General features: G+C 60.5%; 2 protein-coding genes across 2 annotated transcripts; both read right to left on the minus strand.

Annotated features, from left to right (window-relative positions):
• Positions 1-253: 253 nt before the first annotated feature.
• MYBPH (myosin binding protein H) lies at positions 254-6520 on the minus strand. The gene is made up of 10 exons (XM_045536281.1): positions 6266-6520; positions 6046-6180; positions 5191-5358; positions 2827-2915; positions 2276-2471; positions 1979-2118; positions 1244-1403; positions 877-1013; positions 549-735; positions 254-288 (listed from the first exon to the last, which is right to left on the minus strand). The coding sequence occupies exons 1-10, from the start codon at positions 6474-6476 to the stop codon at positions 272-274; spliced, it is 1440 nt and encodes a 479-aa protein (XP_045392237.1). The 5' UTR covers positions 6477-6520; the 3' UTR covers positions 254-271.
• Positions 6521-9875: 3355 nt separating this feature from the next.
• CHI3L1 (chitinase 3 like 1) lies at positions 9876-17238 on the minus strand. The gene is made up of 10 exons (XM_045536282.1): positions 17101-17238; positions 16839-16868; positions 15680-15881; positions 15095-15151; positions 14151-14301; positions 13249-13370; positions 12031-12154; positions 11344-11526; positions 10634-10750; positions 9876-10456 (listed from the first exon to the last, which is right to left on the minus strand). The coding sequence occupies exons 1-10, from the start codon at positions 17123-17125 to the stop codon at positions 10316-10318; spliced, it is 1152 nt and encodes a 383-aa protein (XP_045392238.1). The 5' UTR covers positions 17126-17238; the 3' UTR covers positions 9876-10315.
• Between the last annotated feature and the right edge of the window lie 728 nt (positions 17239-17966).

Here is a 17966-nt window from a genome sequence, read left to right on the forward strand (position 1 = left end):
GCCAGGACTGGACTTCCATCCTGTGACCGTCCACTGAATCACCCCCCTTCCAGGCCCCACCAGCATCACCCAGCCCTGTGACGTCACCGCCTGTCTCTGGACGTGCTGACTGCCTGTGGCTGCAGACTGGTACCCAGAGCCCACTGCCGCCTTCCCTTCTCACCCCACCCCTGCTCCCAGCCTCCTCTTTGCTTCCCCGCGGCCCCCCGAGGTAGCAGAGGGAGCTGCCCGGCCAGTTACCTGTGTCATCCCAGCCTCCTCCCGGGGCTCTTCAGTGAGTAGCGGAGGCTGGAAGAGATCCCGCAGGTTAGAGCTGGTGGAGGGCAGGGGAGGGGTGGGGAGGGGTGCGGGGGGCTCCCGGTTACCCGCCCTCCCCACGCTGGGCCACCCTCCCACTTGAAAGCCATTCCCACAGCCCGACCTCAGTCTTCTCTGCCCCGCCTCTCCTGCCTGGCTAGTCCCCCCTGGTCCCACTCCAACAAGGGGGCTTCTGCTGCTCGCCCAGCCACGGGAGGGTCCCCAAGGAGCGACCCTCCTCAAGCCCTCACCTTTGACCTCCAGCCGGCAGTCCACGGATGCCTCCCCCAGCACGTTGACGGCCTTGCAGGTGTAGACGCCGGAATCAAAGGGGCTGGGTTTCCGGATCTCCAGGGTGCAGATGCCTTGATCAGAGAGGGTGCGGTACCTGGGGTCGCCGTGGATCTCCATGTTGTTTTTCATCCAGATGATCTTGGGCTGGAGGCATGGTCGGAGGAGAGCTGGGATGGGGTCGCTGAGGCCATCCTCAGGCTCAGGGGGCGATGCCTGGACGATCCCTCAACCCAGCTGCCCCCAGTGGCCCCTGCCAGCCCGGGCACAGCGGGGCCTGGCCCTCACCTTGGGCGACGCCCGGACACTGCAGAACAGCTGCGTGCTGTAGCCGGGGGTGGAGGTGTGGTCCGCCAGGGGCTGGGTGAATGAGGGGGCTTCTGAGAAGTCTCGCTCGATAAACCCTTTAGGTTTGGCAGCGATATCTGGGTTCAGGGGAGAAAGCGGGGTGAATTTGAGGAGCAAAGGAGACCTGTTAGGACTGACCTACTCCAGGATTCGTGGGGAGCGAGTCATGGCCTATTTGTGGGAACTCAGAGACACAAGGAGTCAAAGCCCAGAGAGAGGGATGCGCAGGCTCTGGGGAAGAGCCGAGGGCAGGGTGGGCGTCGGCACGGCCAGCCCTGGCTTGGTTCCTGTCCCGGCCCAGACCCACCTGCCTTCTGGATGTGGGCGAGCTCCTTGGTGACGGCGGCCGAGGTGCTGAGTCCACACAGGTTTTCTGAGAAGACCCGGAAGGAGTACGAGTTGCCGACGATGAGGTCGGAGACGGTGCAGGTGGTCGAGTGGAAGCGCTCCAGCACCGTGAACCAATGCTGCAGGGACCCCGGCCTGTCACCCTCACCGGTCACCCCTGTCCTCGCCCTCCCTGCCTACCCTGTAGCCCCTTCCTTGGAGGGGCTCATTCCATGCCCCCAACCCCGGGAGGCTGAGCCATCCAGCTTTGCATCCAAGGGACTTTGAATTGGAGAAGGGGCCCCTGGGTCACTCAGGTGACCTCTGTGGGGTCTTCAGAGAAATCTAGAACCTTCTTACTCAAACTGTGGCCCGTAGATGTGCAACCTCAGCATCAGCTGGAAACTTCTTAGAAATAGGGGATCTTGGCCCCCACCCTGGACCCACCGATTCAGAACCTGGGCTCAGCAAGACCCTCAGGTGATGCACATTAAGATTGGAGCAACCCGGCTCCAGAGCTCGAAAGTGCTCAGAAGGCCCCGTCCCGTGCCCCCTGCAGACTCCAGGAGGAAACTGAGCCCCAGAGGCGGAAAGAGTAGCCAGGGCCACAGAGGGAGTCAGGCCAGTGGCAGTTAGACTAGAACCCCGTCCCCAGACTCTCAGTGGGATGGGCCTTCCTGGCTGCCTCAGCCCCACTCTGCCCCGCCGGCCTCACCCCTGTCTTCTTGTCCGCCTTCTGCACCGTGTAGCCCAGGAGCTCTGTGTTGCCCGTGTCCGTGGGCGGCGTCCACTCCAGGGCAGCGTTGCAGCCCCACACGTCCAGGAGCCTGATGCTGCTGGGGGCCCCAGGTTTCTCTGCAGGACCAGAGTGTGAGGGCCAGGCCTGCCGCAAAGTCCCCACCCCAACACTGGGCTCCAGCCAGACTCCCTGGGCTGCTCCCGGCAGCCATCGGCTCTGGGGTAGGAGGTGGGGGCTCTGGGCGAGGCAGCCCCGTCTCCCCTGGTCTCCTACCAATCACCAGGATGTCAATGGCTGCCTTGGCCTCCAGGCCTTCCAGCTGCACCGTGAGCTCGTAGCGGCCCGAGTCAGAGCGCTGGGCCGAGCGGATGAAGAGGATGGAGTCCTGGTCCCCAGTGAGCACGCTCACCCGCTGGCTGTCCAGGGCGTGGCCGTTGTGGGTCCATGAGGCCTGAGGCTTGGGCTTCCCCTGCCAGGGAGGAGCCCGCAGGTGAGTGCAGGGAGCTGCCGCGCCGGCACCCCCTGACTGCAGGGCTCCCTGGAGCCTGCCCGCCGGCCCTTCTCAGCAGGCACAGCAAAGGCTGGAGCCACGTCCCCCGGGTGTCCGGCCTGCTCTGGTGGCCCACCCGCCTGCCTGCAGACTCACAACCATCCTGGGCACGACTGGGGGAGGATGAGGCCGTCTCGAAGGGTCCCAGCCAGACCCCGTGGGGACCCTGACATTTCCTAGGCTGCCCTGACACACCTCTGGTGGGGGCCTGGTTTCCACCCAGTCCCTTACCTCAGTGGAGGCAGACCCCCCTGGAAAGTGGAAGCAAACCCACCTGGAAGGGGATTTGCAGGTTGACCGCCTCTCCCACCTGGCGGATGTAGGTCTGACGAAGGTGGCGGGGGACACGGATCTTGGGGGCCTCTGCTCAAAGCAAGAGTCCAGGCTTAGCAGCAGCGGGGCAGCAGGCAGGGGGCTGCCGAGGCAGGTGGGGCTGGCTGGGGAGGCTGCTGGCCGGGCAGCAGGGCCCCGGGTGTGCTCTGGCTGCCGTGGGCTGCCTGCGTGTGGGAAGGGCGAAGCTCTCACTCCCCAGGTCTAGGAGCCCAAATCCCTTAAGGCCGCTGGGGTCAGGGCCTCCGTGGTGTGAACTGGTAAGCATCCCGGGCACTCCCCTGGCACCTCCGCTCTGCCAGGCTGGGATTTGCCCGCAGCCCAGGCATCCAAGCACCAGATGGGCCCCGGCGGACTCTCCGTCGCCCCCTGGCGGGGAGCAGGTGCTGCACCTGTGGACGGTACTCGAGGAAGAGGCAGCGCCCGCCCTCCCCCAGCCCGGGGCTGTCAGAGACGCCCTTCTGGAACCCTGTTTGCCAGGTCCTGTCTCGAGGCCCTGTTGGGAGGATTAGGATCTTTCCCTTCCTAAACAAGGCCAGGGCAGGTATACCCCCTTCTTCCCCTGTCACTCCCTGTCCCCACAGTCACAGTTGGGAAGTCCTTCCCGAAGTCCTGTTGCAGCCCCTGCTCTGCCAGGGAGCCACATTCTGACCATCATCTCGTCAGGTGCCACCGCTGAAGCCATGGGCATTGCAAGGCCGCTGTCCCACCCCTTGGGTGGGTGCTGGGGTTGGGACTGAGACTCCTCGGCAGCAAACAGGTGGCAGCAGCTGGCTGGTGGTGCACAGGGCAGAGGAGGACGAGACAGTGAGAAGGAACACTGTGTCTCCAAGGATTAGCTGAGCAGGCACTTGGCTCTAGGAGCCTCGGGTGTGGAATGCTCTAGGGACAGCTGCAGGGGGCCAGGAATGCTTGGCAGCTCCAGGTGGCTGAGGAGGGACAGCTGAGCAGCCAAGGATCCCGGACAGGCCCCACCCTGCCCTGCCTACGACGGGCCTGGCTGTCCCCCATGTGTTCACGGCCTCCTCCCCTCTTCTCTCCAGGAAATTCCCTGCTCCCCACCAGAGGAATTTTAAGAAGTGGGTGCTGACTCTGGGTGGCTCCTTCAACGCTGGGCCAGGACCCTCCCAGCCAGGAGGGCTTCCCGGCACCTCCAGGCTGGAGTTCACAGGTCCACACTGGAGCTGCCAGGTGGGGCCAGTCTCACCCAGACCCCAAGGCTGGGAATGTCCTTGGGTTTTGAATGCCGGCAGTGCGGTGGGGCACGAATGGTCCTGTGTGGGCATCAGACTCTGGGACTGCTACTAAAAAGCCAGGTGACCTCGGGGGAGTCCCTGGGCTCCTTGCTATGTGCTTGGCCGGGATGCACCAGCGGTGATTGTCTACGGTTCTCAGCTCCCTAACCCCGCGGTTCCCGCATTTCAGCCCTCAGAGTTGAGTCTCCTGAATCCAGACATGACCCCTCCCATGGTCGCCTCCTCCTGGAGGCCTTGTCCAGACCTGTGGGGTCTGCCCCAGCCTCGCCAGGAGCTGTCCATCCTCCTGGTGGAGGAACAAGAAGGAAGGTGCAGGAGGCCTCAGGCCACCTGCTTGCCCACATCTCTCCTCACCCTGGGGCACTGCGCTGTCCCCAGAGACCTCGGATCAGACCAGTGACTCACTGCCATTAACAGACTGAAACCCAATCGGCTCTGGGAGGGGAGCGAGGGAGGACTGAGGTTAATGCACCCTGCAAATAGAAATATTAGCAATGGGGACAGCAGCTGGCCTCCAGGTCCCCCGTGAGGCACTGCCCTCTGGGATGGAGAAGTCTTCCCAGGCCTTTCGCGGGCTCTCTTTCTCCCCACTAGGGCCGTGGTGGGACAAGGGGCCAGCAGGGCCTTCTCTCTGTTCCAGAACCTGGAGGTGGATCTGGAACCCTGGTCATAGGAAATGGGCAGAAAATGAGCTTCTGTGGTCACCGGAGGGATTAAGGTTAGATCAGAGGAAGAACAGGTGGATTCTTAGCACCTGAGACAGATGACACAGGGAATCTGAGTTTTCGTTTCTGGGGTCAGGAAGCCCCTTCCCCTATGCTTGGGGGATGGACCACTCAGGGAAATGGCTTCTTTGATCTCCAGAGGCCCCTTGCTGCTGAGGAACCTGGAACTTTCTTAAGGCAAGGTGGTGATAGCGTGTGGCTTGTGCATGTGAGTGTGGGGTCGGGGAGTGACTGCCAGGCTCCCTCTGCCCACTAGGCTAAGTTCTTCGGTAGTTAAGGTGCCTGGGGGGGCGTTGCTGGGGAGTGGAAGGCCAGGACGGGCATTACCGACGCTCTCTTGGATGTGGACGGGCTGGTCCAGTGTGGCCGGGGGGCCGGCCCCCGCGGAGCTCACGGCAGCCACACGCAGGAAGAACTTGTCTCCCAGAGCCAGGTTCCGCACGGTCTGCTGGGTCACCATCATGGGCCGGGCGTTGACGGGCACCCATTCCGAGGCTGCGGGGCGCGGTGGGAGTGTGAGGTCTTGGCATTGTGGCCACGGGCACCCCTCCACGGGGCTTCCCCTCCCGCTGGTGGTCTGGGGAGCAGACCTCCCTCTCTGGGCCTCATTTCCCCCTCGTCCCCTGCTCTGGCTTCTTGGCAAATGGTGTTAAAGACACCTGATGTTAGAGCCCTGAAAGTGTGGCCAGAGTTGGGGTTGCTGAAGCCCAGAGAGAGTTGGACACATTTGCAAAGTCACACAGCAAGGTAGGGGCAGAGGCAGAGGCCAGGCTGAACTTGGGCCCTGGAGGGGGACAGTGGCAGCAGGGATGTGGCCAGAGCACCCCCATCCCCCTCTCCCCTCTCTGCCCCTGCAGCGCCCTCCCCAGCAGGGTTCTCTGAGACTGAGCACCTCCCTCCCTCTCATCAGAGCAGGGCCCGGTGTCCCCCACCCTTCTTTTATCCAGAGGCTCCTCGGAGCTGAGGCCAGAGGGGCTCCTGAGGTCACTGGCATACCCCCCCACCTTCAGAGTTCCCTGGTGGAGCAGGAAGTGGTCAGTGGATGGATCAGGGAACCACCGCTTAGCACTCCCTCCTGCCGTGTCTAACCCACAGTGACCGACTGCGGGGTCTGGCCACTTGTCCCTGCTGCCCTCCACGCCCGCCTCCCTGGGTGTACGCAGGACTTAGCTCAGCACTCACCTCCCTCTCGGCAGAGCTCCAACACGTAGCCCTGGAGGCCCAGCCTCCCGAGCCTCTCCGGGGGCTCCCAGCTCACGGTCACGGAGCTGTGGCTCACATCCTCCAGGGTCAGCAGCAGGGGGGCACTGGGGATGTCTGGGGAGAAGCCAGGGTGAGATGAAGGGGTTCATGGCCAAGAGCTCCCCTCTGCCTCCCCTCCACCTGCCCCACCTCTGTTCACCTTCACTTGTGGGTTCAGGCTGAGTGGCTGCGGGGGCCGAGGGGGCTGCGGGGGCCAGTGAGGCAGGCTCCTGTGGCTTGGGAGTCTGCTCTCCCCCAGGGGACTCTGATGCTGCCACTTCTCCGGGAGGCTCCGTGGCGGGCACCCTGGCAGCCTCAGACGCAGTCTCCTCTGGACCACAGGCAGGGGCCTCGGAGGCGGTTTTCTCCATCACTGCTGGACTGGCTGGGGGTCAGGCTGGACTCGCAGGGGTCAGCGGTGGAGGGGCTGGACCTCCAGGGTGCCTGGGACACCTAGGTCCAGGCTTATATAGCCAGGGGCTGCCCCACCCCCAGCGAACGATTCCCAGCTGTGGGGTCAGGTCAGACAGGAGGACGGGGGAGGGGAGGCGCCCAGGCTAGGAATAGCTCTCGGGGAGGGACCACAGGCCCCTTGCGGAGCGTGCTGTCTTGTCCGTCACCCTGATGGGCCCTCGACAGCCAAGGTGCCGCTGCCCAGACGGGGGGAGGGCGCAGATGGGTGAGATGGGCATGGATGGGGCCCTGTGCCAGGCGTCAGGGCCGTGGGAGAAAGAGCTTCTATCTGGAGACTGAACCCAGCCCAGGCTCTGTGTGTCTGGCCTCTGCAGGGCCACTTGTGCCCAGAGCTGCTCAGAGTGGGTGCTGGGGCCCAGCCAGCCCGGGACAGACTTCCCCGTGGGCAGGCCCAGCCCTGGCCCTGAGGCCCACGCTCCCCCAGCCCCACAGTCCCTGAGGACTCTCACCCATGCAGTAGGAGGCGCAGGGCCCTGCAGGGGAGGGACTTGAGGTGTCCAAGGCGGGGCTGGCGGGAGGGAGGCCCTGTGTGTCGGGGAGGCTGCTGGGCATCTGGTCTCCCAGTGCCTGCTCCGGGCCTCAGGTTTCCCTCTACTACAGGGGACCGTAGCCCTTGGGGGTGGGGTACAGTTATAGGCAGATCTGGAAGAGACCCTGCTGGAGGATGGCACTTGGAAACTTCTAGACTCTTCAAAGCAGGTATGATGAAATTTCTAGCCATTGATCCATCCATTCAGTGAAACGTCAAGACTGGTGCTAATTTAAAAGATAGACAAGCCCGTGTGTCAGGGAGGAGGGGGAGCAATAGCTCTCAGTGCTGGCGGGAGTGTGGACTGGAGCAGTCACTCTGGACAAGGTGGGACGGTGCCCGGTGAAATGGATGCTGTGCCCAGGCCACCACCCGGCAGGTGCATTTCTCGGAGTGCCCACACGCACACCCAGGAGGCACGAGGAGAACGTTCAGGGCAGTATTGTTAGCAACTGCCGAAACCTGGGGGGAAACAGGTGTATCTCAACAGTGGGGTGGATAAATGCCTGTGGAGTGTTCATGCAACTGTAAGGCAAACTATGGAATGAACTTAGCAAGCTTCAGCTGCAAACAATAACCCGGATGATCTCCCAGACCCGACGGTGAACGGAAGGACGAGGCACACAGAAGTTCCACATTAAATTCAAACACAGGCAACACCAAGTTCTCATCTTTGAGGTGCAGCTGTAGGTGGGGAGGCCGTGCAGGAAGGCGAGGCCAAGCTTAGCGCAAAAGCCAGGGTGGTGGCTGCCTCTAGGTGGAGGGACAGGGGTGTGACTATAGGGGCTCCAGACGGTGGTCACACAGGTTTTCCCCACATATTAAATCTTTAAATTAAACAAATACATTTTATGTACTCTACAGCCAGTGTGATATATCCCAATATTTAACACAATGACTGCCACACTAGAAAACATATTTTTTCCTTGGGACCACGGTGTTTTATTATGAAAATAGAATAAAAACTTTGAAAACAAAATGATTCTTTCTAATTTAAAGAAAAATGTGTTATTTTTTGTTGTTTTCTGTACATGAGTCATACGCAATTAAATTGTCAATATTAATTGTAACAATAAGAACATCAACAAGTAAAATTTTCACAAATGAACTGCAGGGTTTTGCGCAGGGGGCCACAGCATGACAGTGTGAGTCGCCTGCGCACCTCGCGGCTTCCAAGGCAGAGAGACGCGTGAGTTACATATGCTTCAGGAGGCCCCAGGCTCAAAACTTGTCGTGAGTTAAATACAACTCACATGGCAGTTAATGTGTTATAAATAAGTAAACACGTAATTTATTCAAGGCCCTCAGCAGCATCTATGCTCTCTCCCTTCCTGGGGATGGGGGACACAGGAGTGTGGCCACCTCTCAACCCTGGCTGTCCTTGCTGGGGAGTGGCAGTGGAGGGCCTGGGAGCCTCCAGCTCTGGCCCTGCCTGGGTGCCCTTGTCCTCAGCCAGGTGACTCAGTGTCCTGCTGGGGAGGGAGCAGGTCCTGGAGACCCGATCTCCATCCTTGGCCTGTGACTCTGCAGCTATAAGTGAATGTGACTAACTCTGCAGGACCCTGAGTCAGCCTTGGAGAGCCTGTCCCGGGCGGGGGAAGGGCAGCCCCAGGGGAGGGGGTTGGCTGCCCAGGAGGGCCCACAGCTCTGGGGCTTCAAAGACCCTTGTGTGTCGGGGCAAGCAGTGGCAAGGACTGGAAAATACTCCTCGCCCCACTGGCCAGCAGGGAAATGCCAGGTACACTCCCCTCCCCGCCCCCAGGCTCTGGCCAAGTTCTTGCTTTCCTTTGCCTTTAGCAGGGCTGTGACCTTGGGACCAGTTGCATCTGCCCAGCTTCAGCTGGTTTGAATTTCAGATATTTCCTTCCCTCCGTCTCAAACTAGAATCACAAGCCATCACGCCCACACGTGATTATCCCAAATCACAGATAATCCAAACATCAAGGAATCCACAAATAAATTCTCTTTACATTTGGAGTGTGCACCTGGACTCTCTCCGAGTGAAGCCATGCCCAGGGCCCTGGGAATTCACGGCAGCCTGGTGACAGCATCTCCACCTCCACCTCGGCAAGGCCGGAAACCGGCCGGCCGGTGTTCTGAGCCCATCCATCCCATCCTCCCCCACCCAGTGTCTCGCCAGCTTGAGCAGAGGTGCTTTGAGCTCTCCTTGGGTTGCGGGATGAGCATGAGGGCAGGGACGAGCAGGACGGAGGCCTAGGCTCAGCGCTAGGACCTGGGGTGGGGACAGGTTTCAGCCCAGCAACGGAATGGGGTGCCTTCAAGGGAAAGAGCCCCCCCCCCCGCTGGGATTATGGGGGAGGCTGTAGGGCCATCTCTCAAGTGCTCTGCACAGACTCCAGCCCTGGGAGGCAGGGAGGGTGTGTGAGATGACGTTTGCCTTTCCCTGTGGCACTGAGGGGCCGGGGGCCGGGGCTGTCTAAACGGGTCCTGTGGTCAGCTCCCCCCAGCCTCCTGCGGGGCACAAGAGATGAAGTGCTGGGATTACAGGGCTCCTTTCCCAGTGCCTGTCCGCCTTCAGGAAACAGAAAGGGTTTCTTTCAACAGGAACTTAATTTAGAGGTCTGGATGGCAGTGACTTTAATATCTTGAATCTGAGGATGCTGCCTCCCATCGGGGCTCCATGGGGCCTCGCATCTGCAAGCCCAGGGCTCGACCTCAGACAAAGGGATCCAGAAGAGATGGGGGTGGGGAGGCCCATGGGTCCAGTGGGTCCATGAAGAGACTAAAGCAAGTGCCAACACACGGCTAAGCTCTCATACTTTATTGAGCAGCTGTGGAATTAGGAGAGGGAAGTAGGATAGGAGGCGCGATTAGGTTCCTAAGTGAAGGTTTCAAGCTGGGCTTTGCAGAGGGTATAATTAGTATGGTCACTGTGTCTTATAGGATGTCTGGCTACTTGGCGGCAGAGCTTGCCAGAATGGTGTCCTTTGATAAGGAGAACGGGGGGAGAGGGAGTCGCAGAGATTCCCTTGTGCGGGGCTTGGGGTCTGTGAGCATTTCCGCTCATCAACAGGTGTGTGCTGACCCTGTGTCTCATGCTGCGCTGGTCCCCAAGCCCTCCCTGTCCACCAGGGCTGAGCTCAATCTCGGGGCTGTGGCCCTCCGCACGGGTCCCAAGGGAGGGGGACTCAGCAGGGCAGGTGCTCGAGCTCTGGCCAGCTGGCCCCGCTGTGTGCAGGACGAGGGCTAGGTCGCGGCAAGCGCGTCCTTGATGGCGTTGGTAAGAGGGAAGCGCAGATTCTGGCCGCAGAAGGAGCCGCGGAAGTCATCCAGGTCCAGGGCCCACACCATGGCGCCCGCCAGCTGCCTGTCCTTCAGGTACCGCACCTGGCAGGGAAGGCCCAGAGGGGCAGGGCGTGTGGGGGGGGAAATGTGCTCTGTGGTCCTGAGACCCACACGCGGGTGGCCCAGCCTGGCCCTCAGCGCAGGGGCCAGACGCTGGCTGCTTGGAGCAGGGCCCTCTTCCTCCTCTTTACCCCGAGGCGTGGCCTTGGGGACGCCTACCTTGCTTTTGACGCTCTCCTGGTCGTCATATCCCACCCACTGGTTGCCCTTGGTGGCATAGGGGACCTGCTGGCCGAGGAGTCTGCGGACCGTGGCTCCGTGGAGGAAGTCACAGATCTGAGCAGAGAACAGGGCAGGTAGTGCGGGAAGCTGTGCTGAGACTTGGCAGGTCACCAGGAGATGTCACTCCCCAAACCTTTTTCAGCCCCTGCTTCATCCTGCAGCCTGGCTCTCCTGGGTCTGCAGGCTGCAGGCCTCATGCAAATTTATGTAAAACAGACAAAAAGGTCCCAGAATTTGTGGTTGCTTTAGGTGAGTACTCTACAGGGGGTTCTGATCGGCTTCCTCCATTTAAACAGGGACATGGGAGATGGGGCTGAGGACAGGCCCTAGGCCACAGAGCCGCAGAGGCGAAACAAAAAATCTGCCTCTTGGCCATTGATTGCTCCTTCCTGGGCTGGAAGGAAGAGCAGCTCCAAGGCCGGAGGGCCCACCTGGGAGCTTGGTGGTGCAGACCTGTGTCCTGCACCTGCCGGGGACTTTTAGCAGCGAAAGGCCTAACCTCTCCCTTCCCCTTCCTCAGGGATACCAGGTCAGCTGAACATTTTTTTAATTCCCAAAGCAGGAAAACCGAGGATAGGGTGGGGGTCACCTTCCCCAGGGCTGCCGGTGGTGCTGGGGGAATCCCACCTTCTCCCCGGCTGCATTACCTCGTAGTAGGCGAGAGTCCCCGCCTCCTTGGTGTACCGGCCTGGGATTCCTGGCCCCGAGATTGGGGCTCCGACACCCGTCTCAGAAGAGGCCAGCGTGAAGCTCTTCCCGAAGGTGGGGATGCCCATCACCAGCTTGCTGGCAGGAGCCCCCAGCCTCAACACGTACCCCACAGCGTAGTCCTGGGAGGGGGGGCGGGGACAGAGGCGCAGTTAGCTGGGCTGGTGGTGCGTGGATGCCACAGGCTGCTGCCTCGACAGGGGTCACAGGTACCTGGTGCATCTGGGACTCCCGGTCCCTCTGGGAACTGACACTGTCAGTTTAAAATGAATTTATAGCTTCATTCTCAAAAACATCCTCTTATACAGAGGAAGGGGTTATTACTATTTGACAGCTGCAGAAATCAGATAATCGGCGGTGGTCGTACACCCAGCGCACAGCAGGCTGAGGCTAGACTCCCCCGTCCTCAGCCCCCCGCCCCTCCCCACGCTGCCCCTGCCTTCCCTCAGTGCCCCCTGCAGGCCACCTTCCCAGGGCCGTGGGGAATGAGCAGACTTTGGGCCTCAGTTTCCTCATCTGTGAAATGGGCCCCATCACCCCCTCTTGCAGGGTTGTGCTGGGGAGAGGAGGGGTGGTGTGTGGGCTCTGACAGGCCTCTGCAGACCCCTCTCCTTCCGGGGGCTCACAGTGTTGCTGAATCTGTCAGGACTCGCGTCCTGCTGGCCTCGGAACAGAGGGCTGTGATGTCCCGTGGTCCGGCGCCAGACTCCATGAAAGTCGTAGGTCAGGATGCTGATGAAATCCAGGTGTCTGGGGAGGAAGGGGATGGAGGACGAGGCCGGAAATTAGAAAATCTCTCGGCCTCACGTGCCAGGCCCCAGCAGGATACGGGCAGGCAGCTGCCGGGCAGCCGCTAACGCAAACCCCAGCCGTTCCCGGTGACCGCGGTCCCGGCTGCCGGCCTGCCTCCCCTGTGCCATGCCGGGTGTGGGCTCAGGGTCCCACAGGGCACTTCAGGCAAGAATGGGGCCTTCTGTCACGCCCGGCACACGTTTGGGAGCTGGGCTCCGTCCCACCTGACGCCCTCCACGCCTGCCATTCGCCTTGCTGAAGGCAGAGTAAAAGTGGCATCACCGGACGGCCTAGCCAAAGGGCCACCTGAAGCTAAGGTACACGCAGGGAGGAGGCCTTCCACACGCACGCTGGGGAGGGGACTGCAGGGGGATTGCATGGTGTGCGCCCCGCATACTTGGGCAAATGGTTGACGGCCACGTCTTTCCCACCCTCTAAAGGCTCAATTTAACTAAGCTCTGGATCCTAAAGAAGATTCCTAAGTCCTTTCGCAGAGTCTTTGTTCCTCACTCCCAGGTTCCCCAAGATCCAGCCCCCGCCCCACCGAGGATGAGGTGCCCAGCGGTGGCTGCACCTGCTCACATGCTCGAGGGCGGGGTGAGGAGCAGCCCCCGGGGGAACAGGAAAGGGGGTTCCCTGTGTGTGTGAGAGCGCCTTGAGCACCCCCCCCCCGGTATTCTAGAAACCACAGGTGTTCCTGTGGCTGCGTTGCCTCCCCAGGAACTAGAGGGAGAAATGCCCCATAGTGGCAGGTGGGTTTGTATGGCTTTTCCTACTTCCTTTTCCAAAATGCCTTCACAGCAATTCTCTCTACTGGTTAATAGCACCCCATGTGAAAAAGGAAGGGCAGGGATTATCATGCCCCATTTGACAGATAGGGAAACTGAGGCACGGGGTGGGGAAGTGACTTGCTGAAGGTCACACATTGAAGTTTTGGAAGAACTGGGACTAGAAACACAGTCTGCTGAGTCTACGCCGAGTGCTGGGGCAGGTGGGGCGGGAGGAGTGTCTGCAGAGGCTTCTGGGGAGGCCGCGGGGGACGGGAGACTCACTGCGATATCTGGGGGATGTCGTAGCCACTGTCAACGGTGACCTTCCCCGGCGACAGGGCTGCGCTGAGCAGGAGCTGCTTTTTCCCTGGCTGAGCTTCCTTTGCAAATTCGGCCTTCATTTCCTAGGTGGGAGTCAGGCAGGTGAGTGACGGGGACCCAGAGAGAGACTTGTTGGGAGAGGCGAGGTCCCTGGGCACCTCATTGGCCGTCCCCGTCTGCTGTGGTCCCCAACCTGCCTGGGGCTCCGTGGAGACGATAAAATGACCCATCGGTGGTCCCATCCTCAGGGCCACCCATCCCTTTCCTAAAAAACTCAATCTCACCCCCCAAGCACACCCATCAGCACTCAAGTACTCCCTGTCTGGGGGGACCGTCGGGACAGTGGGGGGTTCCCAGCGGGCCCGCGGACCATGTTGGAAGACACCTGCCTTTCCGTCTGTGCTTTGTTCGGCTGCTGTGTGAAATCACAAAGTTAAAGTGATTCTCACTGGCTCTGCGGACGTTTGTTCAGGCTATCGCTGTGCCCCGGGTAACGGGCGAGGCTTGGGCTGCCCCCGCTGCGGCTGAGGGCCCCTGGACACAGTGCCTGCTGGGGGGCGGGTGGCACCAGGTTGGGAGTGACGAGTGGACAGTGGACAGCCCACTAGGTGGGCAGTGAGGAGTGGGTGCTCTGCCCAGTTGCGCCGTCTGCCTCTTAGAACCCACCCCCGCCTCCCACCGTGGTCACAAAGCGTCTTCGTTGCTGTGTAGGATCTCTGGAGCACAGGGTCCGAGGACCCCGCAGCGAGAAGGCTCAGGTCCCTCTTTGCCTGTCCTCAGGAGGACATCAGCTGAAGACGGCCTCTAACCCCTCCCCGCTGCCACCTGCCCGCCTCCCTGCCCTTTCCCGCCCTGCCCGGTACCTTGACCAGGGTGGTGAAGTACCGCTTGTCTCTCCGTCCGGGGTAGAGCCAGGCCAGGTCCAGCCCATCAAAGCCGTGCGCCCGCAGAAACGGTGGCACCGACCTGACGAATGTCCTGCGACTCTGCGTGTTGGAGGCTATTTGGGAAAATCTAGGACCGAAATCACCCCCGTAGATTTTGGAAAATGTAGGATTGAAGTCACTGCCGCTGATACGCTAGGTGCCTCGGCCCTGTGCCCGGGGGGTTTCCGGGGCCCGGGGAGCCGGCGGCCTGAATCCACGCAGCTCTGGGAGGGCATGGCTGGGACGGGACCCACCTCCGGGCATCTTAGGCAGAGCACGTGCTTTGGAGCCAGACAGTCCTGGTTTCCAAGCTCAGCCCCCTCACTCACTAGCCAGCCACGCCGGTCGGGTGATAACCTGAGTCTCATTTTCCTCGTCTGTAAAATGGGGACAATTATAATGGCTCACAGTGCTGCTGCGAGGACAGCGTGGGACAATGGTGGGAAAGGTGCCAGGCTCAGTAAGTGGGGGCCGTGTTGGCCACCCCACCCCCTTTTTAAGCCCTGCTTCAACCCTGTCTACTCTAAGGATTTCTCCCCAGGTCTCTACACCCCCAATTTCCCCATTGGTTTTCATCCCTCTCCTTCCAGCCCTGTGGCAGCGGCCCCAGAAAGTGCTGTGCTTTCCAGGCCTGAGAGGCAGTAAACAGCTTCGGCAGGGAATCAGATCTGCTGTTGACTTGCCAGGGAATCAGATCTGCTGTTGACGTGCTGTGTGACAGATCCCCCTCCCTCTCTGGCTTCTTGGCTGCATGTGAGGCCGCCCCCGACAACCAGGTAGGGCTGTGCGCTTAGCCTGGAGCCCCTGCAGCCTCCACACGGCAGCCTCCTCCCTCCTGTTCCCTCATCCCCTCTGCTCCTTCCCTTGGGGACTGGTCCTACCTTTGAGAGCCAAAGTTCCATCCCCCAACAGACAGGAGGGTCTTCAGGTTGGGGTTCCTGCGGGGCACAGGGAGGAGGGAAGGGCAGGAGTTGAATCAGTTTGTTGTGACACTGGGTGGCCCCATGACGGGAGGCCACAGTAGGTTCCTACCTAGCTTTGGGTGAGAGGCTGGACCAGACCCCTGACGTCCTCCCAACCCTGAGATCTGGCATTCCGAGAGGCCGTAGACGTTGTGGTAGTTCCTCCAAGATATGCTGCCCGTTTTTTCCCCTCCCAGTGGGGAAGCCAGAGTGTGGCAAAGTAGAACCATGCTCCCTGGAGGGGCGGCCTTAGGGGGAGGAGAGGGCTCCCTTTTCCTAGGGGCGCTCAGCCGTGTCTCCTGCAGTCTGCCTCCATCGTCACCCCAAACGCTGCCCAGCAACTGCCTTCATCACCTCCTCCCGTTTAAGCCCTGGCCGCCAGTTCTCCACCCAGAGATGGGAACCGTGGGCCCTCGCCCATCCCCCGGGGCAGGGCTGTCCTGCCCTGGGACCAGCCCGGCCAACCCTCAGCCTTTCTCCTGTGCAGCCAGCCCGTGGCCCAACCTGTTCTTGAGTGCGTTCAGCGTGTCATAGAGTGTCACATCATTCCACTCCCAGGTGTCGATCTGATTGTTGCTTATGTTGGCAAAACTGTAGATGACGTGGGTGCAGAGGGAATGGTCGATGGCATCCGGGAAGCAGCTCCCATCACCTTCCCGGTACTGGGACCAGCTGGTGTAGTAGCAGACCAGTTTGTATGCAGAGCCTGAAGGAGAAGTCTGGGCTGGGGCCTGGGCCAGGATTCGGCAAGAGACCTCTGGCTGAGCCCGGAGCTGAGCACCAGGGGAGTGTAGGGGTGGGGTGGGAGGAGTGGGGGACAGAGTTGTGAGCGATGTCGGAATTCTCAAATGAAAGAAGCTGGCTCAGGTCCCCCTGCCTCTGCGGAGTTCTCTGTGTGATGGAAATAAGGCCTATTCTGGAAATGCTTAGAAAAGATCAAATGCAGGGCATGAGCATCCACCGCAGGCTAAAACGGGGCATTGGGTGGGGTGAGGGTAGGAGCTGATGAATACAGGTGAAATGGGACTTGTGCAGGAATGGCAGGCTTCCTGGAGGCAGTGGCTCTGAGGGAGAGGAAGGACCCAGCCCAAGACAGCCAGTGTCAGAAGATGGCCCTGGCCTTCAGTCTGGAGCCTTTGGGGACTTGCGGTGGAGTCCTTGATGCAGAGGGACTCTGGCCCGCCTCTCCTCTGCCTCCTGGTGGGAGTGCCCCTGACTTGTGACCCGCCCAGAGGGCAGTCCCACGTGCCCCAAGCCCGGCACAATATCGCAATGGACCAGGAAGTTCTTCTTCTCCTCCAATTCTAATTTCTCCTGCTGCAAATTAAGCGTCTTTCCTGGCCTCTTGCTCGTGGAGGAAGAGCAGTGGACATCACTCATCTGAGCGGCTACTGGGCTTGCGTTAGTGGTTCCCACGGGCTGTTAGTCAAAGCCTTCACTGAATCTGAACCTTTTAAAGTTTGTTATTTTGAAAATTTTCAAATATACAGAAGAGTAGAGACAGTATAATAAACATCCATATACCCATCACTGCAGTTTAACAAATGTGACTATTTTGGAGCCATTTGAATCACAGAAGAAACTGGAAAAGTGTTTCCCCTGGTGCCAATACCTCCTCCAAACACCCGGCGCCCAGACTCGAAGTGGGGAGGGGGTTACTTACAGCACTGGAGCAGCGCCAGGACCGCAAAGCCTGGAGGGAAATCCAGGGTCAGACCCCTGCATGTGCATCCTGCCCTTCTTCCCTCTGCACCCCTGGTTGCAGCCTCAGTCCTCCCCCTGGCTCTGCTTCCCCTCCCCTGCCCCCTCCACCTTTCTCCCCTGCAGCGCAGCCAGTAGGGTAGGGTGGCCGGGCCACTGTGCAGTGGCTCCCTGGGCTGTCTGAAAACCTACAACCCTGATCTAGCCTTGGCCAGCCCAGAGACCTGTTCCAGCTGCCCTCAGCCCCATGCTGGCTGCAGCGGAGCCGCAGGGTGCCACCAGCTTCCAGTGCCAGCCGCCTAGACAGGGCCTCTTCCCCAGGCCCTGCGCTTCCTTTTTATACCTGTCCCACTACACTCCCCTCCGCCCCAAACCGTCCCTTTTATGGGAACTAGGCTGTGTGTCAGTGAGGGAACCAGGAGGCTGGCAGTGGAGGCGGGGACTCCTGCAGGCCACCAGGGCAGGATTGGGAAACCTCAGAGTTTTGAAAATCTGGGGCCAGGTCTTCACAAGGCACCTGCCAGCAGAGGAGCCACCAGGGTGATGGGGGGGCTGCGGGGGCTGTGACTCAGCCGCATGTCCACAGGCCTCCCTCCAGTTCCTCCTGCACGCCCACCACCCGCTCTTCTTGCCAGCAGTTTCCTGGATTTTCTGGCAGCCTCTACCTTTGCGTCTCCAGCCCTCAGCCCAGGCCCTTGGCCAGGGTGAAACTGGGCACAACTGAGTTACATGAGCCACGGCGCCCCGAACAAGTCTGTTATTTTCTCCCCAGTCTAGGTCAGGAAGGAAAGCCAAGAGCCCTGAGCTGAGAGCTCCCTTTTGGGGTCATGCCTCCTCCTTTCACAGTTAAATGCCGATTATTTAAAGGGAAAGCCAGGAAAAGAGAGGGAAAGTCCCGGGAATGTTTTGAGCCCTGATGCTTTTGGCTTCGGTTTTGAAATGCCAGTAAGGACGGGTGAGAAAGGATGTGTTGCAAGCCCAGGGCTGCAGTGAGCACTTCACAAGAAATACAGGCCGTTCGAGATTTTTCCCAGAGAGCAGCCGCACAGAGAATCTCAGAAGCCGAGCCTAATGAAGTGGGCCCTATCTA

The sequence above is a fragment of the Lemur catta genome, chromosome 23 (assembly GCF_020740605.2).
Source record: "Lemur catta isolate mLemCat1 chromosome 23, mLemCat1.pri, whole genome shotgun sequence".
NCBI lineage: Eukaryota > Metazoa > Chordata > Mammalia > Primates > Lemuridae > Lemur > Lemur catta.